Source organism: Mesoplodon mirus (genome assembly GCF_964341445.2).
Source record: "Mesoplodon mirus genome assembly, chromosome: 4".
Taxonomy (NCBI): Eukaryota; Metazoa; Chordata; class Mammalia; order Artiodactyla; family Ziphiidae; genus Mesoplodon; species Mesoplodon mirus.
Window position 1 is genome coordinate 5,608,208 of NC_138979.1, and position 25,969 is coordinate 5,634,176.

Genomic DNA, 25,969 nt, shown 5'->3' on the forward strand with positions numbered 1-25,969 from the left:
TGTATTCCTTGAGATTTTTGTCTGTAAACATTTAACTGAGGTTGAGGCTGTATTATTTAATGGACACGTATATAACGCCTGTGCTGAGTGCTATCCTAAGAACTTTATAAACAGTAACTCCATTAATCCTCATACCCTTATGATATAGGATTTCATGGTTATCAACGTTCCCCTCTCTCAAGTGGGGAAACTGAGGCACGGAGCACTTAGGTAACTTGACTCAGGTCACGTAGCTGGTAAGTGGCAGAGCCAGGAGTTGAATCCAGGTGTTTTGGTTCCAACATCCACAGGCTTCTCTGCTCTTATGTGTTGCTTTTAAGTATTAGCGCGTTTACTTGTGCAGGTCCCTACGGCACTGGAGCGTTTAGCATTAGTTGCAGTTGGAGGTCATCCGTATTACTCTTCCTCCCCCTAACATTCTTTACCATGCTCATAAATCATCTCCCCTATGCTTGTATTCATAGCTTATTTTGAATTATCAGGCATCATCCCCAACACTGACCCTGATTTAAGTGTTTCTCCTAATGGTGTTTTCTTCTGTTTGCTTTGGTCGCTTGTGATTCTAGTAAAATACGTGTTTACTTGTCATCATTCATCCTCCTTGTCATCGCCTTCATTATTTAGGCCGATACTGTGGCCCCTCCATGCCCCACCCCATCACTTCCTTCAGCAATGCTCTGACACTGAGGTTCGTCTCGGATTCTACAGCGAATTTTGGTGGTTTCCACGCCACATGTGCTGCGTCAACATCAGGTAAGAAATGTTAGCAAATGGTGCTACTAGGTGAAGAGAAATGTGTAGAAAATCCTTGGTTTATTATTTGGGATTCTTGTACATTCAGCGTTCGGAGCTAGTTTCCTAGATCACCTCTATGGCTAACCTTACTGTCTTTCAAATTAGGTTAACGTGCTTGTAAAGTCTAACAGTAGTGAACTCTATACCACACCTTCTTTATCCATTCACCCATCGACAGACACTTAGGTTGTTCCCATACCTTGGCAATTGTGACTAATGCTACACGGATGAGCTCTGGAAGTGGGGAGAACTGGTTGGAATGATCTTGGGTGACCTGCTTGTCGGTGTCTCCTTGTTCTCCTTCATGATATGTTTGTTAAGGGAGCCCCTGATGGACAGTGTCTGATGGCATCTCTTACGGGTGGACAACTGCTCTTCTTTAGTCTCCCTGGCCTCACAGCTGCGCTTGGGCAGGGCTGGGTGTTGTCACTGATGCAGGATGGATGGTGGTTTATGGGGAGGAGGGGAAAGAGGGGCACCCAGTGCTGGGGCTCTTAGCCAGGAGAGTGCTGCTGGCTTCCTTGTTATTAGCAGCTAAAAGCCTTAGAACACCAAGGAGATTTGTGCATGTTTCCGTGCTCTCCTGAGAAGGAAAAGCTGAAATACCGCCTTCTGTTCTAGGCCAGGGGTGAAAATCATCCTGGTCAGAAATACCGAGGGACTACAGAATTAAAATGAGTCTTTCATTACATAAAGTTAGAGTTCACAGGGAGAAAAGGCTTTTAGGAAAGAAACTACTGAGATTCTTTCTAATCCACCATACCCTGTGGCTTTTAGTTTTCAGGTTTCAGAATCTTTTCCTTATTATATATGATATGGATTTTTTTTTTACTATGAAATGAAAATGGCATATCCTTTGACGCTGCTAACAGCTCTTCTAGTGTTCTTTCTCCTTTATCTTATGGTGTCTTGTATTCAATATTTACTCTGCCACTCACTTTGTTTCTCTTTTCTTCTAGCTTGTGGTGGCATCTTCCACATGGCTGAAGGCATCTTCAACAGCCCTGGCTACCCAGAAATTTATCCCTCTAATGTGGAATGTGTCTGGAACATTGTCAGTTCCCCTGGCAACCAGCTCCAGCTGTCTTTTATGTAAATCCTTTTTTATGGTATATTGTTTCAGGGAGAATGAATCTGCAGGAAGGAAGCAGTGTTACTAATAGGATGGACAACTAATAGCATATTTGTCCAAACAACTGTTAGAGAATATGGTGGGAACTTCAGGAAGTCTGTTTCCTTATTTCCTCTGTTTTAGTCATAGTTTAGGTTATAAATAGCATTAAAATTCTCTTGCAGTGGTTTTAGAGTCCTGCCTAACATTACCAAGAGTACATGCCTGAGCTCTTGGTACATTAATTTTTAGAATTCTCATTTTCAGATAACATTAATTTTATCTTGTTTTTCAAAATTAGGAACATTTAGATTCTTTCAGAGCATCACTAACATTCTTTCTTCCAGCAGAAATCCCCATCTCAATTAAGCCTTCTTTACCCTCATGTCTTATCCCCATGCTAATCCACCTTTGTCAGAAAAGATGGGTTTATTTGGTATCAGCAGAGAATTGCAAAGATGGGTTTATTTAGGATCAACAGGAAATTGCAAAGATGAGTTTATTTGGGATCAGCAGAGAATTGCAATTTGGGGTCTGCAACCATGGCAAGACATGTGCAAGTCCCTGTATTGCGAGAGAAGGAGAACACTTCTATAAAGAAGAAAAGGAAGTTTGGGGGTTATAGTAAACAGAGAATGCAAGGCTTCTCATTGGTTGAGCCCTTCAGGAAAGAAGAGAGGTCTTTCTTCTTCCTGTTGGACTCTGCTATTTTTGCAGGGCATGAGAGCTCCCCCTTTTGGTATCCTGACTCTATTTAATTGAGGTTTCTGTTTATTAATTTTTTACATTTCCCCCTTTTGATCATAATCTTTCTCTGAAATCATTGCTGATCTAGAGTCAGGGTTTCTAGTTTCAGTGGATTTTTGTGTGTCAATGTTAGGAAGGACCGTTCCTGGTATAGTATCTCATGTCGGAGGGAAAGTGAACAGATTGAAAATCTATTAAGGTCACGTCTGTGTAATTAGGAGGGGTAGGAGGGAGAACTCTCAGGTGCTTTTTATCTAAAGTCCATATGATATCAAGATCATAGGCATTGGAGATCATCTGAAGCCTTATGTCATCCTCAAAAGTATATCTTGGGAAAGCTGTCTCGTCAGATGTCGTCTGCTTCAATTCCAGAAAATTGTTACTTTCAGGTCACCAGGTGATGTACAGGTACAATCAGTGTTCAGTGATTTCTTTAGGTGTGCTACATAAATCCAAGAGTCTATTTCTCAGAGCTTGGTGTCACAAGGGTTGGTTAGCAGTCCCTGATAGGGACCTTTCCAATGAGGTTGAAGTGAGTTCTTCTGGAGGACTCTTTTGCAATAGACAAAATCTCCAGGTTGCAAGATGTGATGCTTAATGTCTTCATCTCTCAAGGGTACACTATGAAAAGATTGCTCTGTTAAAGCATGGTTATTTTTAATAGAGGCAATTAATCCTTTGCGATGTTGGAATACCTCTCCTTTTATCAGTTGTTTATCAAAAGAAGTGGGAACCCAAGTGCACTGGACATTCTGTGACTATCTCAAATGGTAAGAGTTTCTGAGTTCCAAATGCAGAAGATCCAAGCTTTAGAAGGACAGATGGCAGTGCTGTTGACCAGGGTGTTTGGAGGGCCTCTCCGAATGTTGCCAGGTGAGCCTGGATGATGCTGTTAGTGTGTACGACCAAACCAGAGGGATAGGGTGGTGAGCACAGTGAAAGTGTTGTAAAACTAGCCAATCGGAGCAGACTTGTCAAAGTACCTGGCCAGTAAAATGGACTCCTTGATCGCTATGAAGCTTGAGATGAGTTCCCCAGGTAGGGATCATCTTTCCCAAAAGGACTTTTGCCACAGCAGAGACAGTAGGCTGTCTGCAAGGGAAGGCTTCAGTCCAGTGTGAAAACATATGGACCATGACTACAACATATTTATATCTGTTAGAGCAAGAAATTGTATGACATCCACTTACCAGAGCTTGAACTGTCCATCAGGCAATATACAACGTCTGGGAGCAGTACGAACAGGCTTCCCTGGTTCTGCTTTGGACAAGTGGGACAAGTGAGGGTTGGCACTTTTTTTCAGCCTTGTTAATGTTTCTCCTCTGATACTGATTCATGAAGGCTATCATCCTGTTAGTAGAACAATGGTTTAATGCATGTACAGCGGTGAGGAGTGGGAGTTTTAGAGTGTTGGGTGGGAATAGGTTGTTCTTTGATGCAAACCAGAGCGTTCTCTTTTTATCAAACCAACAGTTACTGAATTTCCAATCTTGTTTTCCTTTTTCTGAGGCTGACTGCTGGGCTTCTCTAGCCAGTTTTTCTACATTTCCCTTTGGACCAAGACAGAAGTTTGGCTGCTATTGGTCCCTTTAAGGGCAACATTCCTTACAGAAATATCAGCAAGGTGATTTCCCTTAGCTTAGTCAAGTTCAGAATACCCCAGAATCTTAATAATAGCTGAAGTGGCAGGTGAAATGATTGCATCCAATAACTCCTAAACACAGGGGCCATCTTAAAATTTTCCCCCCCTGGATGTAAGGAAGCCACATTGCTTCCACAATATTCCAAAATTATGAGCTACTCCAAAAACACATCTACTATCAGTATAAATACTGGCAGTTTTGTCCTTGGCTAAAGTATAAGCCCATGTAAAAGCATGTGATTCAGTCTGGGCTGAAGTAACCACAGGTAAAGATGCTGCGTCAACAACATCAAAAGGAGTCTTAATAGCATACCTAGAACTGTATTTGCCATTATCACCTTTTAAATGAGAACCATCAGTGAACCATGAGAAGTCAGCATTACCCAGTGGAATTCCCTGTAGATCATCCTGAGGAGTCAGGAGGTGGTGCACCAGTGTTAAGCGTCATGAGGGACTTTGCTGGTGATGGAGGGAAGAGGAGTAGCCGGGTTAAGGTTATTACAATGTAAGAGAGTTATGTGAGGAGCAGTTAACCAAAGGACTTCATAGGAGGCGAGGTGGCTGGCTGGGAAATGTTGAGTGTGATGAGAAGTCAGAACTTCTACTGTATGAGGTGCAAAAATGGTTAAAAGGGATCTCACAATAATTTTCTCAGCGATCTTAACCAAAAGGGGAGTGGTTGTAATGGCTTTAAGGCAAGGGGGATATCTCCATGCTACAGGGTCCAGTTGCTGGCCATAATAACCTATGGGTCAATGGTGGTCCCCGTATTTTGGGATTAGTACCCCAAAGGCATTCCCATTCTTTTCATATACAAAAAGGAAAAAGAGAATCTGATCATTGGGATGCCCAAGGGCAGGTGGATTCACCAGACTCTCCTTTAGGGCCTTGAAGACTATGTCATCTGTTTCTTCTCTTAAAATTGAGGTTTTTATTGTTGAGTACAACATACAGAGGTTTAGCCATAGGAGAGAAATTTGGAATCCAATTTCAGCAATAATCAACTAGTTGGAGAAAACTTTGCCGTTGTGCTTAGTTTGGGGTTTGGGGAAACTTAGGTCACCATGAAGTCTATCTGGATCTAGGTATAGCCTTTGTTCTGATAGCAGATACCCTAAATATCAAACCTGGGTTTGGGCAAACTGCAATTTTCCTTTGGCTACCTTAGGTCCCTTTAAGGCTAAAAGCTTTAGCAAGTGGATGGAGTCTTCCTGTGAGGAGACTTGAGAAGGAGTGCAAAGAAGCAGATCATCCACCTATTGCAACAAAGTAGTTGAATCTCCAGAGAATTTTGTATCATCCAGATCAGCCTTCAGGATTCCTGAGAAATAAGGACTCTGAGTAGAACCCTGAGGCATTACTGTCCAGGTTAATTGTTTTTCTTCCCAAGTAAAGGCAAAAAGATATTGGCTAGCTTCATAAACTGGAATACTAGAGAATGTACTACATGAATCAATTACAGTAAAGAATTTGCTTCCAGTTGGAAAGATGTCAGTATCATATAAGGGTTAGGAACAACAGAATGTCAAGAGATAACAATGTTGTTGATTGTTTTGAGATCCTAGATAAACCTTCACCTTTGACCTGTAGGTTTTCTCACCAGTAAAATGGTAGTGTTTCAGAGTACAGTACAAGGGATTATGAGGCCTTGAGCCTTATAATTTTCTATTAGGGGTTTTATGCCTTGAAGATATATTTTTTTAAGTTTTTGATTAATTCTGGGAAGAGGTTTTGAGGGGTCTACTTAAATCTTGATGGGAGGTTGTGAATTTTGTTGTTGTGAATCTCCAGCATAAGTTGGAGATTTTGCCCATAAGGAAGGTGGTAGCTGATTCAGTGGAGACAAATGATAAGTATTTCCAGAATCAGCTCTAGTACTATCAGAGGCAGAGGCTGCTTTATAGTAATGGGGTTGAGCACCGAGAGTGTGGCTCTGGTGTCAGTTAGGACTGGAAGAGCTTCATCCCCAATCTAGAGAAATGTTCCTCCATGCCAGCTAAGAGGGAGAATTGGGGAAAATCCCTGTAGTTCCTTGGAGCCCCATCAATGAGAATTGGGAGGGTGTTGAAAGGCTGGTTAGAGGGCTGAAGGCACCTGAAGCACTTAAATTTGTAACAATCTCTTTTCCAATGTCCTGGCTCTTTGCAATAATAGAAATTAGTAGGGTTTTGGTTTCATTTAGGAGCCTTCATTTGCTGGGGTTGAAGATTAAGAATTTTGGCAGTCTTCCTCTGAGGTGCCTCATCTAGAGTTTGAGAGGGCTGGTTTGCCACATTAACTAAATCTGGAATAGATATAGTTTCCCATTCCATCCTGGTCCTTTTTCCTAGAAGGGAAAGGTCTCAGTTCAGCCCATTAATAAACATAGAGTTAAAAAGTACCTGGGTAGAATCAACATCTAAAGGAAGACCAGAATTTTCTTTAAAAATAACCTGAAGTTGATTGTAATAATCATGAACAGTTTCATCAGATTTTTGTGTGTACGCCTGGATTTTGTTCCAATCAACAGGTTTCGGAGAAACCCTAGGAACTGCTTGATGAAGCTGCCTAGGGATTGGCCAAGCCTGATCATATAATAAGATAGCAGGCTGGGCACTTCCCTGGTGGCGCAGTGGATGAGAATCTGCCTGCCCATGCAGGGGACACGGGTTCGATCCCTGGTCCAGGAAGATCCCACATGCCGCGGAGCAACTAAACTCATGCGCCACAGCTACTGGGCCTGCACTCTAGAGCCCACATGCCACAACTACTGAGCCCGTGTGCTGCAACTACTGAAGCCTGAGTGCCTAGAGCCCATGCTCTGCAACAAGAGAAGCCATCGCAATAAGGAGCCTGCGCATCGCAACCAAGAGTGACCCCCGCTCGCCGCAACTAGAGAAAGCCTACACACAGCAACAAAGACCCAACACAGCCAAAAAAATAAATAAAATTAAGATTAAATCTTAAAAAAAAAAAAAGATAGCAGGCTGGTCTCCCAGCTGTAATTCTAGAGACCTTTTAGGATTTCCCCCAATTAGTGGTTTTCATCCAATGCTGAGCCTGGCCTTCACTGACCAGCATATGAACTAGCTGATATAAGTCAGAGAAACCAGTTTGACAAGTTTGAATGACTATATTAAATTTTCCAGCAATTTGTGAGCATCTCCAGTTACTTTGGGAAAAACTTTGACTATGGATTGCAGTTCAACTTTAGTCCAGGGAGTACAAAAAATTAAGGGTTTAGCCTCTGGATTCTCAGAAGGCTTAATTTTATGTTTTTAATAGATCTTTATTGGAGTATAATTCCTTCACAATACTGTGTTAGTTTCTGTTGTACAACAGAGTGAATTGGCCATATGCATACATGTGTCCCCATATCCCCTCTCTCTTGAGCCTCCCTCCCATCCTCCCTATCCCACCCCTCTAGGTCATTGCAAAGCACCGAGCTGATCTCCCTGTGCTATGCTACTGCTTCCAACTAGCTAACTGTCTTACATTCGGTAGTGTATATATGTGGATGCTACTCTCACTTCACCCCAGCTTCACCCTCCCACTCCATGTCCTCAAGTCCATTTTCTATGTCTACATCTTTATTCCTGCCCTGAAACTAGGTTCATTAGAACCATTTTTTATTTTTAAGATTCCATATATATGTGTTAGCATACGGTATTTATTTTTCTCTTTCTAACTTCACTCTGTATGACAGACTCTAGGTCCATCCACCTCACTACAAATAACTCAGTTTCGTTTCTTTTTATGGCTGAGTAATATTCCATTGTATATATGTGCCACATCTTCTTTATCCATTCATCTGTTGATGGACACTTAGGTTGCTTCCATCTCTTGGCTATTGTAAATAGAGCTGCAGTGAACATTGCGGCACATGACTCTTTTTGAATTATGGTTTTCTCAGGGTATATGCCCAGTAGTGGGATTGCTGGGTCATATGGTAGTTCTATTTTTAGTTTTTTATGGAACCTCCATACTGTTCTCCATAGTGGCTGTAAACAGACATATTCTGACAAGTGCAGAGGAAACGGGAATGGGGAGAGTTTCAAATGGGGAAGCTCGTTAAGAGAATTAGTATGGGGAACTGGCAGTACAAAGGAGGCATAGATGGTGTAGTGAGGAAGGAGGAAGATGGCCCCGGAGATGAGGTCTGACCATAAGGAGCCAATGGAGAGACCAGATGGTGCTGGAAGAAGAGCCTGAGGCATTGGGGGCCATTTTATCTCTCATTAATCATGTTTGCCTCAGCTAGCCTTAAAATCTTATTTTGTAGAGAGGCAATTCTAGGCTCCAGATAATGTTGGGAAGCCTCAAAATACCAAAGTAAGTATTCCACTCATTTCTGGAAATTTTTGAGCTATTGTAGTCTACTTTGGTTCTAAGAAAGTTAAGTTTGGAGATTTCAAAAGTTCCCCATAATGGCCATTGATATCCTAAATTGCCTTTGATCGGGTTGGTCCATTTAGTTAGAAATGTGCATGAGGAAGGACTTTAGTCTTAAACGTCAGATCTGCCAGAGTCCCTGTTGGGGGTGTGGGTACTCTCAAAAACTGGGCTTCCATTTCTCAGAGGTTTTTCTCTAAAGTAAAAGAACAATTTTCAAACGTTTTACAACACAGACAGCTCAATTCAAACAGCTTGGAAGCCTGAATAACAGCCAATTCTAAGGAAACGTCTTGGTCCTAGAGGAGCCAGGCCAAAGGTTTTTTCAGCCAGTGTCCAGAGAATAGCCCTTTGCAAAGGAATATGCTGAAGGCTGGACAAAAACTGGCACAGTTTCAGTGAAACAGCCCCTGCTCCTGAAGGAATGGGTCGAAGTCTAGCCAGTTTCAGTTGAAACAGCCTGATCTCAAATCAGATAGAAGTGCCAAGTGAATACTCATGTACAGAACAAAGCATTGACCAGAAAGATGAAGATTTGAAACAGATTCCAAATAAAGCCTGGAGAGCTTCAAATGCTAAGAGAGGGTGAGCTCGGATCCAGGAGAAGGACATACCTTTAAACTCCAGGGTTGGTGAGAAAAACAGTGAGTGACAGTGGGCTGGATTTGTGGGTACCATACCTGTTTGCTTATCAAACCAATGAAATGTTGATCTGAAATAAATAGAATGCCAGATATTTCTCCATCAAAGATGGGTTTATTCAGGATCAGCAGAGAATTGCAATTCAGGGTCTGCACCTATGGTGAGCCCCTGCAAGTCCCTGCACAGCAGGAGAAGGAGGATGCTTTTATACAGGGAAAAGGAAGCTGGGAGGGCTTCAGCAAACAAAGAGTCCATGGCTTCTTATTGGCTAAGTCCATGCCAAGAAAGAACAGGAGTCTTTCTTCTTCCTCTTGGGCTCTGCTACCTTCACAGGGTGTGAGAGCTCCTTCTTCTGGTTTCTCAGCTTTGTATAACTGAGGTATCTGTTTATTAATTTTTTACAGAATTTAGTGGTTAGTAAAATCACTCTCATGTTCCTCGTTGAACTGTAAGCCTTTTTGAGTATGGACTATGGACATGCAATCAACAGTAGGATCCTGCCACATTCTGAGTGGTCTTAGGTTAAATTAAACAACAGTAATATATTTTCTGGAAGTTGTTAGTGAAAAGCACATGGTAAGTGAAATGGGACCTTTTAATCCCATCAGTAGAGAGATACTTATGACATGCCACACTGGTAATGAGTGCTTAATAAATATTGGATGATAAGACATTGGTATTTATAAATTTATTTATTTATTTATTTATTTATTGGCTGCATTGGGTCTTCGTTGCGGTGCGTGGGCTTCTCACTGAGGTGGCTTCTCTTGTTGTGGAGCACAGGCTCTAGGCGTGCAGGCTTCAGTAGTTGTGGCTCATAGGCTTAGTTGCTCCGCGGCATGTGGGATCTTCCCGGACCATGTTCGAACCCATGTCCCCTGCATTGGCAGGCGCATTCTTAATCACTGCTCCACCAGGGAAGTCCCAAGACATTGGTATTTAAATTGCCATTTAAAATTAAAAGTTATTTGTTTTACTGTATCATAGATTATTGGGCTTTGGTTGGAGTTGATAATTCTGTCTTGAAAAGAGTATAAGAAGTAACTTGCTTGGAGAGAAGATTGTTTTGGAGACACTGCTCTGCTTATTCAAAAAAGTCTTGCTCCTCTTCTACACATGCCATTCTGTGCATCGAGAATGGATTTTTAAACATGAAAGAGAAGTCCTATTTGTGGACCACATTCAAACATCTCAAGTTACTTTCTGTTAGCCTATCAATCAGACAGTGCCTCTTCAGGGTCCAGCTGGCATTGTGTCAAAATAAAGACACCCTCTGAACACCTGAAAGGCAATACAAGTTTAAGTTGCCACGTGGGAAAGAGGTTTTGTTTGCTTTTGTCTTTACTAAAAGCACACATTTTGTATGGGAAAAAAAATATATATATATGACCATATATATATAACTATATATATATATTTCTTTATTCAACAAATATTTATTAGGCCCCGACTTTATACACATAAGCACTTGCTACACCCTTGCTAGATGCTTCGTATATAAAGCACATGTTACTCCCATAATTGACGTTTTATATCCAATGATGAATAAACCATGAACCTTGTTCTTATAATAAAGTCCAAAGTCCTTCACATGGCTTAATAGGCCTCATAATTGCTAGATCAAAGGGCTTCTCTGGTCTTTTTCCTCTTGTTCTTTACCACATTCATATTCTCGAACAATCTGATGTTCAGTGGTTCTCAGGAACTGGGCCAGGTACTGGGAATGTTTAAGACAGACAAGATCCCATGTCTTGTTAAGTTACTAATAAGTTAATGTTAAGAAGCTATTTGTTTAAAACCTAAAGAGATTCATTTCATCTATAGGGGATAATCATATCCATATAGGGCCATAGGTGTGATTAAAGATGTTAAATTTTAAATGTATACCACAAGGCTTATGCACACCTGATGTTCAATGAATGTTAAATTCTCTCACTCTGCCATTTCTAAAGTATCTTGTGTGGCAGTTCAGAGTTAAATCCAAGTGAACAACACTGGGCTTTCCTCCTAGAGGGTGGAAGATAAACACAAAAAGCCAGTTTCCTTCATTTTACCTTCAATGGACAGTAAATCCTGATTATTGTATAAACAAATCTTAATGCTTCATCTTTTTCCTTTCTCATCCATAAGAAGTTAATTTTGATTATTTTGTGTTCCTTGCTTGAGTTTTATTTTTAAAGTATAATCTGTGGAATGCAAGATGCTCCCCTCTATGTGGATGATACTGAGAAGGGCTTTATGGCCAGGCCTCTGAATTATTTCTGCCGTGGTCTAAACTATATCCAGATGGGTGCTTGGAAACTTCCCCTGGGGTGGGTGAGAAGCATATGAAAAACATATGGAATATGTCAAGTTCTAAAATATGGGGTTTGGATTGTGGACACAGTGGTGAAATCGAGTAGGGAGAAAAGCTGGAGAAATTATGGTTGCATCTATAACACAAAAGGAGGGGGGAGAAATAAAACCCCAAAAGAAATTTTTTTATAAAACAGATATTTAAAGGAATTAACAGAAAATATATTTTATGCTGGCAGAGTCCTTTTAAAATGCGATTGATCTAGGTTCAAGAATCAAAATGAAATAATGAGAAACAGTGATTGTACTATTTTTGTTCCACATCATATTTTTACCAGCAGATCTGAGCCAAAGTGTTTGGAGAGAGGATGGATTTGCTTATAAAATGAACCGGACTAAACCAAAGACTTCCAAGAACAATAAAACTTTTTAAAAAGTCTAATTTGATTCTTACAGGTATCATCCTTCCCTCCTTTCTAATGAAATGTCTTTTGTGACATTTAGCATTGGATTATACCAGTCTGGTACAAAAAACAGAAAAGCCTTGCCCTTAGTGATCTTCTAGGCCACCGGACCAAACTTGATTGTGCATGTTGATCACTTGGGATCTTGTTAAAATTCGTATTCTGATTCAGTTGGTTGGTGGGGCCTGATGCTGCATTTCAGACAAGCTCTGGGGTGATGCTGATGCTGGTAAACCACGTGCAGCATTTTGTGTAGCAAAGATTTAGGGGTAAAATTTCATATAAATCTCCTGCCGAGGAGGATCATCACCGCTTCTCCTTCTGAAAATCAGAACACAATTTTAGCGTATTGTACATTGTGGATGATGTTATGGTGAACATAATAAAGCTGAGCCTGAGTTTAAGAGCCACACTTGGCAACTATTCTAAGGGTGGATTCAGAACAATTATTTGCCAGAAATGATTGTAGATGTGACCTTTGTCTCATGAAGCATTAAGTTGTCAAGGAGGACAGTGGAGGTAAGACAAATGTGTGGTTTGTTTAGCCTGAGGTGGATCTTCCCTGATTTCTTCTGTGCTCGGTTATCAGGCACAGCTTGCTGCTAAGACTAAGTCTGAAGTATAGATCCAGATGATCTACACTGTAATAACGCACCTTGGTGGGCTTGTGAGAGCCACACTCACTGTCTGGCTAGAGACCTATCAGTGCTAGTATCTGGCTTGAGAAGCCAGCGGCAGAGCAGAGCTGACCGGTTTGCTCCAGGGCTCTGGTCGGCAGTGAAGGCTCAGAGGTGTGCCTGGTACGTTGATCCCAAAGTGGGCAGTGAGGTCCCAGAGCCTCCAGGCTGGTCAGCTGTACCTTAAGCCTCCTAACCTGCTAGCTGAGAGAGAGCCCCGGGAGGGCGCTGTACTTACCATCGTGTGAAGTCTCGCTCACATAACGTTGAGCAGTGACTGAAAGATACACAGCAAGGAAGTAAGTTTTCTATTCTCGAGACATTTTTTTTCCTTCCCAATAGTTTTTTTCTATAGTCCTACTAGGCCGTTCTTTCTTCTTCTCTTTATCTTGTCCTTCCTCTTCTCAGCAAAAATTTATTTCAGTTACTTCTGAAAAAAAGAATTGTTTGCACTCACTTCATTTACTTTAAAAAAAATTAAATTGCTTTTTTATTTAAAAATTAATTTTAAATAAATAAAATATTACAGGGCAGCATCACATTCCCTTACCTTCTCATCACAGAGGTGACCCATATTCTGAATTTTATGTGTATCACATCTATGCTTGTGTATATCCTTTTATTATATATATATATCAATAATATATATATACATGTCTCCAAACACACTACATAATATTGCTTTCTGTTTTATATTTTACATAAATGCAATCATACTTATTGATTTTACTGGAAATACATTGAATTTATAGATTAATTTTGGGAGAATCTTTATTGACTCTTCATACTGAACTTGGAGTATCTTTCCATTTATTCAGTCTTCTTTCATGTCCTTCACTAAAATTTCTTATTTTTTCCATAAAAGTCTCATAGATATCATGTTACATTTATTCCTAGGCATCTTATTTTTTGTTGCTATTAAAAATGGCGCCCATTTAAAAATTATGGATGTACCCTGTCCACCTTACCTAAAATAACCCTCCTTAATCACTTGGTTTTTTCCTCCTAGAGCATATCACTACCTCATTATATTTCTATTTATTTGTTTATTATCTATCTCTCCTTCTAGAGTGTAATCTCCCCGAAGGAAGGAACATTGTCTGTTTTCTTCATTGTCCTGTCCCAGTGTTTGGCAATATAGTAGAGAGACAAGTATTGTTGAATGAGTGTTGACTAAGTTACATCTCGTAAATTTTCATTCGCTGGTATAAGGAAACCCTATTAATTTTTGCATATTATCTTTTTTTGTTTGTTTTTTTTGTTTTTTCACACACACACTGTATTTTATTTTTACAAGAGATAAATAGACTGACACCAAGCGTTGTACATTTGCATATTATCTTATCCTGCCACTGTTCCATTCTCAACTTCATGAAACAAGTTGGACCCTGTCCCCTCTTTTCTATTTTTTTTTTTTTTTTTTTTACAATCTACACAAGATTAGGATTGGGATATTGACTTATTGAAGCTTTGGTAGAGTTCCTCTATAAGATAATCTGGGCTTAGGTATTTGTTTCCTTTTGTCTGCAGGCAATTTTTAATACTGATATTTTTTGATTTAATGGTATTTTTAGGTTTTTCCATTTTTTTCCTTCAACTAGTTATAATATTGTACTTTTATAAAAACTGTCTAAGTTCAAATTTAGTAGCATAGGTTTTTAGTAAATTTCATTATAATTAAAAAATTTTCTAGTGTATCGGTTGTTTTGTCCTTTTCTTATTAGTAATATTGCTCATTTAAGCTTTCTTCTGTTATTGGTCAGTCTTATTGGAGGTTTATACTTTGTTAGTCTTATCAAAGGAATAGCTTTTGGTTTCTTAATCTTTTCTAGTATTTTCTACATTTCTGTTTCACTAATTTCAGATGTTGTCATGTTATTTCTTCTACTTCCTTTATGCGGTTTGTATGTTTGTTTTTTGTTTTACTAACTTCTGGGATTAGACATCTAGTCCATTTTTCTTAGTATTAGTTCTTTTTTACCATAAACATTTTTTTTTTTTTTTTGGCGGTACACGGGCCTCTCACCATTGTGGCCCCTCCCGTTGCGGAGCACAGGCTCCGGACGCGCAGGCTCAGCAGCCACGGCTCACGGGCCCAGCCGCTCTGCGGCATGTGGGATCCTCCTGGACCAGGGCACGAACCCGTGTCCCCTGCATTGGCAGGCAGACTCTCAACCACTGCGCCACCAGGGAAGCCCCTACGATAAACATTTAAGGCTATAAATTTCCCTCTAAATAATGCTTTGACTACACTCCCTAAGTTTAATGGGCCCAGCACACTTCTACTGCTCAACACTGCCTGTTTTAATACATAATGTGTTCACTCTCATTCAGTCCTAGATATATTCTAAATTTCCATTATGATTTATTGTTTCACACATGGTTTATATAGAAAGTTGTTTTACATATCCAAATTGCGGGATCTTTTTGTTATCTCTTTATTACTCTGTTCTAATTTTATTCTATAGTGATCAGAGAACATATTTTTTAATAGTTTTAATATTTTCTGAGATTTGGTGTGTTGTCAACTATATATTGATACATTTTTATGCATGTTAATGGGCACATGAAAAATATAAATATAGAGAATTTATAAATTCTAGTTGTTGGGTGTTATAGAAAGCTTGTTATTGTAATTCATCGTCTTATGGAAATCACCAAAAATCATCTAAGTTACTCCTTAATATGCGTGAAAAATAATCCTATAGTGGACCCTCTAAAACTGCTCCTTTAAAATTACTAATTTACTTTGAGTAACCAAATCCTATAGCCCAACAGTCCCCAACATTTTTGGCACCAGGGACCGGTTTCATGGAAGACAATTTTTCCATGGACTTGGTGCAGGGGTGGTTGGGGGGTGATGGTTCAGGCGGTAATGTGAGTGATGGGGAGAGATGCAGAGCAGCAGATGAAGCTTCATTTGCTTGCCTGCTCGGGGGTTGGGGACCCCTGCTATAGCCTGTTCTTAATCCTGGATCTTTCTGTCATATGACACTCTTCATCACTCTGTCCTTAATTTTCTCTTGGCTTCTGTGACATGACACTGATCTTGTTTTTATCCTACTTTCCAGACTATTCCTGTGTTTATTGCTTCCTCTTCCTTTCACTGAACTCAAAATATGTGTTCCCTAAGCTTCTGCTCTTATCTCTTCTCTCTCTCTCTATGTATCACCCCCCACTTTTTCATTTCTAAACCCCCAATCTAGCCATGTTTTCAGCTATTTTCATATGCATACAGGTGATTTCCAAATACAGCCTCAGAGTCTCTTCTGAAGCCCAAACTTGGCACCATGAATTGGGTTGAATTGGCTTTATACTTGTGGATCCTTCTCTGGACCATCTCTTCTATTCCATTTATCTATTTGTCTACCCTCCCACCAATACCATATTACCTTGATTATATCTAAGTTTTTTAAACATTGAGGCCAATTTTTAAAGGCATTCATTTAGCATCTACATGTTCCAGACTCTTTATATATGTGACTAATGACAATTACATGAGGTAGATCTTATTTCCCACCCTCCATTCCCCCATGTCATCATAATTGCAGAATATAAAGAAGTTGAATATGCCATGCTTGAACGCTAGCTTGTTTTAGTGCAAATGCCATGCTTTTTCTACCTTTATAGAAATTAAGTACAGATGCCTTTGATTGGCATTTAAGCTCTCCCAAAATTAACCCATCATACTGCTCCAGCTATGTCTTCTAATGTTTTCTTAAAGGTACTCAGTATTCTAACCAAACGAGACCTCTCACAGATTTCTAAATATGTCCCACTCTTTCTGCATATGTGTTTTGGTTAGCACGCATTCCCTGCCCACCATTTTTGCACCTTAAATCCAGCTTATGTTTACATTTCCATCTTAAAAAATAATCGCTCCATCAAGCTATTACTGAACCTCACAATTGCATGTGATACCTCTGCCTCAAAATAGCTCTGATGGCATGATATTCTGTCTTCTAACATGTTTTTTTCTATCTTCTTGCCCAATTTTCCCCCAGAAAGAAAACTCCCTGAAGGCAGTGTATTAATTGTCTTTGTATCTCTTGAATCGCCATTTCAACACATTTGAGTGTAAGAAATGTTTTGAGTTAGCTAAAAGACACTGGGTTTAAAGTTAAAGAAAAAATTAAAAAACCAAACAGGTCAACCCAGCAGGTGATTCAGGATAATCCCAAAATTTATTTTATCAGTTAAATCCCTCATTTTGTTTTTTCCAATCAGAACTTTCCAGTTGGAGGAGTCTCAAGACTGTAGCAGAGATTTTGTGGAGATCCGGGAAGGAAACGCCACTGGTCGCTTGGTGGGACGATACTGTGGAAATGTCCTCCCTCTCAATTATTCATCCATTGTTGGGCACATCCTGTGGATCAGATTTGTCTCCAATGGCTCAGGCAGTGGCATGGGCTTCCAGGCTGCATTTACCAACAGTGAGTTGGTTCTGTTTTAGTGATGGCTTCCAGAATGTGTCCTACAAACTAGAAGGATAGCAATGTTTTCAGTAATGCATTAAGAACAACTCCCCTATATTTAATGTCTCTGTGGAATTACTTTATTATATAATGTACTAGAAAAATTAAATTATATATGAATGACTCATAAAGAGCCAGGGAGAGCATTCTCAGAGGTTCTAACATTCTTTTAAAGCTCTAGTGTCTACCTGCTTTGAAGTTAAACATTTTTCATGATATTGCAATACAGAGTTTTCTAATGTATCATTGTTTCAGTTTGGTATACTTATATCAAATGTGTTTCATTTGATCCCATAAACTCTATATCCCTCAAGTTAAAAACGTTTACTCTGATACAAATGAACCCATTTATGAAACAGAAATAGAGTCACAGATGTAAAAAGCAAACTTACGGTTACCAGGAGGAAAGGGGAAGGGAGATGGAATAAACTGAGAGATTGGGATGGACATATACGCACTACTATGCATAAAATAGAAAACTAATCAGGACCTACACAGGGAACTCTACTCCATACTCTATGGTGACCTATATGGGAAAAGAATCTTAAAAAGAGTGGATATATGTATATGTATAACTGATTCACTTTGCTGTACAGCAGCAACTAACACGAATTGTAAATCAACTATACTCCAATAAAAATTAATTAAAAAAAACACAAGAAACGTTTACTGTTACTTTAGGATATTCCTAAGTGCTCAGATATTGTAATAACAGGATATTCTTCTAATAGGATAAAATGTTAAATATTAATAGCTACTCGATATGTTGTTTGAAAATGTCAGTTTCTCTTACATAGTTAAAGAAAAAAAAACATGTTTCGTTCTTTTTTAACATGAAGTAAAATAGGTAAACCAAAATTATAGAATAGGGCTGGTAATACCCCTTCCCAAGTCACCAAGTTCCCTGGGGTCTGGGAACCCAATTTTACATGGGACGCTATTGCTTGTTTTCACACCATGTAGTCTTCTAAGGAGATGGAATTCCATTCACAATATCACCCTTCTCCAAAGAATTAATAGATAGCAGAGAAACCAAAAGGGAAGCAGTATTTCTTTCAGTGTTCAGAAAAGAAATTGCAGTCAATTAAAAGTCCATCCTTTTTAACACCCCTTGCCTTTTGTTTCTTTCATTTGACTAAAGAGCTGTTCTAAGTGGGTCTGATTTACTACTCTGTTTTCCTTCCTAGTATTTGGCAATGATAATATTGTGGGAACTCAGGGGAAAATTGCTTCTCCCTTATGGCCTGGAAATTACCCCCCCAACTCCAATTACCATTGGATAGTGAATGTGAATGAATCTCAGGTTATCCATGGTAGAATCTTGGAGATGGACATGGAGGCAACACTCAACTGCTATTATGACAAACTAAAGGTGAGTTTCAAAGAACAACTGATGTTTATACATTTTGGTGAATTGCTATTGGCAACCGTAGATCCAAGTTAATGTCTATTCAAGCATTTACAAGTCATAGGGGATGGTCTACCCTACATCACGAATACCCCTTCCAGGTTACCTGAACAATGGTAATTCTGGTAGTATAATTATTATCTTTGATTCTGTAACTAACTTTTTTTCCACATTATTGTAATTTTTCTGTTGGGCTTTATCTAAGCATGTATATGTGTCTTAATTAAGAATTTATTCTATCTTATATCCCATTACCCTGTTTATTCTCCTGTTAGAGTGTTAAAAATTTGAATAATCATTTTAAAGTAAGTAAATATAAGTATATAAAAATTGTGGTGATCATTGCCATCCAGACATTGGCAACTGCATCAATTCCAGAAACACTATCAGATTATTTTTTATCCAGTTTTATTGAGGTATATCTGACAAATAAATATTATATATATTTAAGATGTAAAACTAGGTCTTTTGATATATGATATTTTACAATTTTACATTGTAAAATAATAATCACAGTCAAGCTAATTAACATATCCATCACCTCACATGGTTACCCTCTTCTTTCTTTGTTTCTGGTGTGGTGAGAATACTTAAGATTTACCCTCTTAGCAAATTTCAAGTATATACATGGTAATACTAGCTGTAGTCACATTGTTCTACATTAGATCTTCAGAATTATTAATCTTACATAACTGAAACTTTGTACCCTTTGACCATCTCCCTATTCCCCACTCCCCCCATCTCCTAGTAAACACCATTCTACTTTCTGCTTCTATGGGTTTCACTATTTTACTATCAGATTCTTGAGGGCCAAGATACTGTCTTATTTATTTTAGGTCCACAGTGCTTCACATAGAACCTAGTACTTGATAGATGCTCAGTAAGTTGGAAATAATTATTAGCTAATTTGATATCTGAGCTTATGTAGTAGCTTCAATAGAGAAATATGTAATAACACTTATAACGGACTTGTTCAAATTATTTACAAGATGGAGGGAAGGATATGAAATGTAATTGGAGAGATCCATCCACATGTGAAGAAAAAAATAAACATGCTCAAGTTTACGTATTTGGAAACTATCACAAAATATGTCTCTAACTATGTAATCTAACATTTTCAACCAAATGAAAGAGATTTCTTGCGTGCTTTGAGTATGCGGAGCCCTCACAAGCTGTGATTCTTTTGTTGTTATTAATTCTGCTTCTTTACTTCTTTGGAAATGTGAACTCCTTCAGGATACCTGGCCACTTTCTCTCATTAGACTCTTCCTTTTTCTTGTTACTTTTCCCCTTTCTTCCTAATTCCTCCCTTTTGAGGCCCCAAAGCACATTTAATAGGCACTGGTGTTGTGCCACTATCCTGGTTCCTACTTTTCCACCCATAAATTTTACTGTAAATCGAATAATGAGCTATATTACATGGAGCGTGGTTACTAATATAATTCTGCAGGCAAGATATAGATAATTTTAAAACACATTTAATTACTTGCAATCATAGTTTATACTTCATGACACTTTCTGTTTTAAACTGATATATAATGTTTACTGGTTTATCATTTTTTCCATGATGATAAAATTATAAGTTATCCTTTTGGTTTTGTATTTATGAAGAAAAATGGAAGTGATTGCCTGAGTTCAGTGCTCTATTTTCTGTCTTTTCCATGCAGATTTATGATGGGGCTGGCATTCATTCCCGCCCGATTGGAACCTATTGTGGTACCCAGACTGACTCTTTGAGCTCCACTGGAAGTTCTTTGACATTTCAGTTTTCTTCTGACTCTTCAATCTCAGGGAGAGGATTCCTTTTGGAGTGGTTTGCAATGAATGCCTCTGTTGGACCTTTACCTACCATTGCTACAGGTGTGTTTGGTAATAAATGAAATTCTTTTTAGGGGCTGATATGTGCAGACTAATATTTCAAAGGTTCCTACTAATAAGGGCCAAATACACAAATGAATAAGAAGAGTAATTACAGTCTCAAAATCCTTCCTCCATATGTTCAGGTGTCCTTTTAATTTCATAAATACTTAGAGATTAGATGTTTATTTCAAAAAAATGCTGGCTTCCCATTATATTTTCCATAATAGTTAAGGGTTTGATGTCCATAAGATATTCTCCTTACAATTTCTAGAAATCGCTTTGGAGATCTCTGAAAGTTTGGTTTGCAGATACCACACTCACACACACACACACACACACACTAGGATCAACTAATGGAAGTAACTGTTTTTCCTCTATGTTACATTTTAAGTGTGTCTTCAGAAATGCTTCACTGTGTCCTTAGCTGGTTGTAAACCCTCATGTTTCAAGGTAAAGTTGGCCTAAATTTTAAGCTTTCATTTTACTATTTTTAAGACATTTTAAATTCCCTCAGTAAGCTGTGTTTTGGGAGACCGCGCTTTTCTTTTGAAAATTTGTTTAAACACTTTTGAATGGCTCTTGTGAATCTGAGGGTTGACATAGAATAAATTCAGCATATATTTCTCATGGCATATTCTCACTCCTTGAAATATTTGATTGGGACATATTATCATTGGATCTCATTGAAGAATATTCAGACTTTGAACTTGTTCTAAGACTAAACAGACCCTAAAAGATTAGAGTCTGTTTGCTTCTAGCTTCTTGGGAATTTGTACCAGCAGAGATCACAGATGAAGGTGTAATTCATACTTATATTTATTTAATGCCTCTTAGCATTCTGTCCTAAAATGTTATTTTCACCTCTCTTGCAAGGTGCTTTCATAACATTGACTATGAAACTCTTCCTTAAAATATTAATCTATTTATCTAAGAGCAAAGAGCCATCAGCAAGATTGCCAAATGTAATTTAGAGCTATCCATTTAAGACTGGATAGCTCTTATAAGTAAACTTGAGTTAAGCTTCTTTTATGTCCACAAATCTCAAGTTACAGAATAAATCACTCATGCAAAACATTATATCAATAAGTATATTGTAGTACTCAAAAAAAGTTCTCTTCTCATACATATATTCCATGATTATGTGATTTAAGTGGATGAGTGAGGATAGTATAGTATCATAAATCTCATTTCTTTTAATGAAAAACAAGCAAAGGAAAAAATAAAAGGATAAGAAAATTTTATAGTTTACTAGTTACCTAGTTGGTGTAAATGATTATCTCATGATCATAGCACATTCTGACACTTTCATTAAAGTGAAAAAAAGCTTACTGTTTTAAATTGTATTAATATATTGAACACTGTAACATTAGCATTCCTTATGCGAACATACATTAAATTTAATTCAACAAATATTTATAGAGCGTTTATTATAGACAGGCTGAGGTAAGTGTATACCAACTAAGAAAGGAAACCAAGATATAATCTCTACTCTCCAAGAGTTCAAAAGTAATTGGCAAAGATAAAGCATTCAGTTAAATAATGATATAGTAACTAAATGATTAAATGACAAAGCAAAAAACAGTCAAAGGAAAATAAGCCTAATGTGGACTAGGGTCATGTGAAGGAAATTAGACATGTCAAGTAGGAAAATATTAGCTTATCAGTCAGGACATATTTGGTTATGCTGCAGTAACAAATAATTCCAAACTCTGAATAGCTGAAAAACACAAGACTTCTTACTTGTTCATGTTACCCTCTTGGGTTAACTGGGTGTTGGATCTGACATTGGGACATTACCTGTGATCATGGCAAGAGGAAAGAGAGCCCTGGCATGCCTCAGTCTAAAAGTGTTCAGCTTAAAAGTGATACATGTCATTTTTCCTGTGATTCATAAACCAGAACTGGTCAAATGGCCTCACCCAACCGCAGAAGTATTAGGAAATGCAATCTCACCATATGTTTGGAAGTGAGGAAAAATGGAATATTTGACAAACAGCACAAACAGCTTATAGTTAGTTAGTATGATAACTGCTTTTTATAAATTCAAGATAAGAAATATTTTATGTAAAGGAAAATCTTAACATTTGAAGATATTGGATAATATTCGGATCTTATACTTTGAAATTGCTTTTACTTTATTTTATTTTTAAACTTCTACAACCTATATAGTAATAGGATAAAGTAATTAGGACCTAGTCCTATAAATTTTACATTCATTTCTTGGTGGCCCTAGCAAGATTCAAACATGTATTGTATAAGAGTCATAAACTTCTGGAATGGTGGAGTAAAGGCCTCTGAAAATCTATTCTTGCAGAAAAACAATGAGAACACTGGCAAAAAATTTTTAAATCAACTTTTGAGAACTCTGGAAATTAATTAAAAATTGCAATAATCTAAAGAGTGTTTATTCAAGAAAAATGGTTCAGTCTGAGGGACAGTAGACAACTTTCTGGCATCTTAATTTTCCCTATTCTCATCTCTCTCCCTGTCCTAGCTTTGCAGTAACCTCACAGTAGCCTCACAACCACGTTAGCCATGAAAATCAGCAGCCTAACAGCCATTGGAAGGGGTGGAGTAGATCTGGAACTCCAGAAAGCATCTTATCCCTAAGGAATTGCTATCATTTAACCTGTCTGGCAGCTTCCTAGAAAAGCTCCATTCTCAGGACTTGTCTTCATCTGACCTGACTCAGTGTGCTCTGCGCAAAAGCCCTATCTCTGGGGTGTTTTTTAGAAATCATCAGTGGCAAGTTATTTAACATCACAACTGCATGTGGCAGTGATTCCAGTTACAGCTAATAAGAGGCTGACCAAAAATGTAAAAAGAAAAACTGGGGAGTGATATATCCATAGGGGGCTTTGAAAAGCTTTGACATATTTCTGGGAACATAGAATGCTCCACTCATGTGCAGGGCTATAAACATGCCCAACATGAGACTCGAGAAGGCCCCAGTCTCTCACCTCTGTAGGATCTTAAGGCTCTGTGAAAGTAGAAAGTGAATTCTAAGCCAGAGTTATAAACTGTCTTCTAGAGTCATATAGGCATATCCCAATACACACACCCACATGCACACACACAGTCACTCAGAAAAGTGAGAGAATTATTGGTTCAAGACATTTAAAGGAATCTCTATTTAATCAGTTGTTGATCACTAACCTGAACACAGACTTTCAATGGTTACGCACAACAATTAACACAGACATTACAGAATTAGTGCACAAAAGCCACTGAACAAAGAGCAGTGACAGCAAACTTTGGGGGAGGGGTTGATTTCCAGAGTTGCCACATTACATTGTTTAAAATGTCTGGTTTTCAACAAAAAATTATGAGACACATGAAGAAATAGGAAAGTATGACCTATGCAAAGAATATAAGCAAATCCATAGAAACTGCCTTGGAGAAAGCCAAAATGTCAGACTTACTTAACAAAGACTTTAAATAAGCTATTGTAAATATGTTAAAGAACTAAAAGAATGTCTAAAGATTTAAAGAAGAGTATGGGAATGATGTCTCACCAAATAGAAGATATCGATAAAGTGATAGATATTTTTGAAAGAAAAAACAACCAACTAGAAATTTTGGAGTTGAAATTCACTGGGTGGGCTCAATGACAGATCTAAGCAGGCAGAAGAAAGAATCACTGAATTTGAATGTAGGTCAGTTAGGATTATCCTGTTGAGGAAAAGAAAGAAGAAAATTATACAGAGCTTCAGAAACTATCATTTATACCAACATATGTATGCATAATGAGAGTCCCAGGTAAAGAAAGAGGGAAAGGGAAAAAAAGAATACTTGAAGAAATAATGTCTGTACACATCCCAAATTTGATGAAAAATATTAATCTACACATGCAAGAATCCCCAAAATTCCAGGTAGGATAAACTCAATGAGATCTATACTTAGACATACTGCTGTCAAACTATCAAAGCTAAAGAAAAGGGGTTATCTTGAAAGCACGAAGAGAAAATCACTTATCTTGTAAAAACAATACTCAGCAAGGTTAGCGTCTCATTTCTCATCAGCAACCATGAAGGTCAGAGCAGTGGGATGACATAATCAATGTGCTGAAGTAAAAAGACTGTTGATCAAGAATTCTATAGCCAGAAAATGTATCCTCCAAACTAAGTAGAAATTAAAACATTCCCAGATAAATGAAAACTGAGAGAATTCATTGCAAGCAGACCTATGCTACAGGAAATGCTAAAGGGAGGTTTTCAGAATGAAATGAAATGACCCTAGCATGTCTTTACTGCTTGACAGTAGGTAGTGAAGACAACTACATATGTAAATATAAAGGAAGTATAAATGTATTTTCATCTGTAGCTCTTTTCTTCTGCTATCTGATTTAAAGACAGCTGCATAAGGCAATAATAATAAACGATGCTGATGGTCTTATAATGTTTAAATATATAATTTTATGACAATAATAGCATAAAAGATGGGGGTGGGTGGGAATGGAGTTATATTATAGCCAAGTTTTGTATACTATTAAAATTAAGTTAATATTAATCCAAACTACATTGTCTTAACTTAAGATGTTAATTGTAATCCTCTGAACAACCACACAGAAAAGACTCGAAAATATACAGTTAAATAAAGAACAAATGAATTAAAGTGACATACTAGAAAATATGTATTTAACACTAGGACGGCTATAATCAGTAAGACAGACAATAACAATTATTGACAAAGATGTGGAGAATCTGGGACCCTTGTACATTGCTAGTGGAAATGGAAAATCCTATAACCACTTTGGAAAACAGTTTAGCAGTTCCTCAAAGATTGAAACACAGGGTTACCATACAATCCAGCAATTCCACTCCTAGTTATATACCTAAGAAAATTGAAAACATATGTCCACACAAAAATTTATACACGAATGTTCATAGAAACATTATTCATAAATAGTGAAAAAGAGGAAAGAGCCCAAATGTCAAACAGCTGATGAGTGGAAAAACTAAACATGGTATATCCGTATAGTGGAATACTATTCTGCCTTAAAATGAAAGAAGTATTGATACATGCTAGAATACAGATGAACCTTAGAATATTATGCTAAGTGAATGAAGCCAGTCACAAGAGGCCACATATAGTATGATTATATTTATATAAAATGTCTTAAATAGGCAAATCCATAGAGACAGAAAGTAGTGGCTAGTGGTTTCCATAGACTTGTGGAGCAGAGAACAGAGAATCAGTGGTAAAGAGTATCCAGCTCCTTTCAGGGTGGTGAAAATATGTTCTAAAATTAGGTAGCAGTGATGGTTGCAGAACTTTGTGAATATACTAAAAACCACTGAACTATTTAAAAGGGTAAATTACTATTTAAAAGGGTAAATTTTATGGTGAGTGAATAATAACTCAACAAAACTGTTATTTAAAAAGCAAAAAAAAAAAACCAACAAAAAAAGGCTGTTGTTATTATAAGCTCACAAACTTTTTTGAATGCTTCATTTCACCAAATAGAAGTTTTTTTCAAAAT

The 25,969-nt window shown here is 37.9% G+C and overlaps 1 protein-coding gene across 1 annotated transcript in view; it reads left to right on the top strand.

Moving 5' to 3' along the window:
- CUBN (cubilin) overlaps positions 1-25,969 on the top strand; it is a 270,373-nt gene that overhangs the window by 145,200 nt on the left and 99,204 nt on the right. The window contains exons 35-39 of the mRNA XM_082617071.1: positions 625-753; positions 1,755-1,887; positions 16,972-17,177; positions 18,407-18,591; positions 20,295-20,487. Of these exons, the coding sequence (XP_082473197.1) occupies positions 625-753; positions 1,755-1,887; positions 16,972-17,177; positions 18,407-18,591; positions 20,295-20,487 (846 nt within the window). The remainder of the gene's footprint in view (positions 1-624; positions 754-1,754; positions 1,888-16,971; positions 17,178-18,406; positions 18,592-20,294; positions 20,488-25,969) is intronic.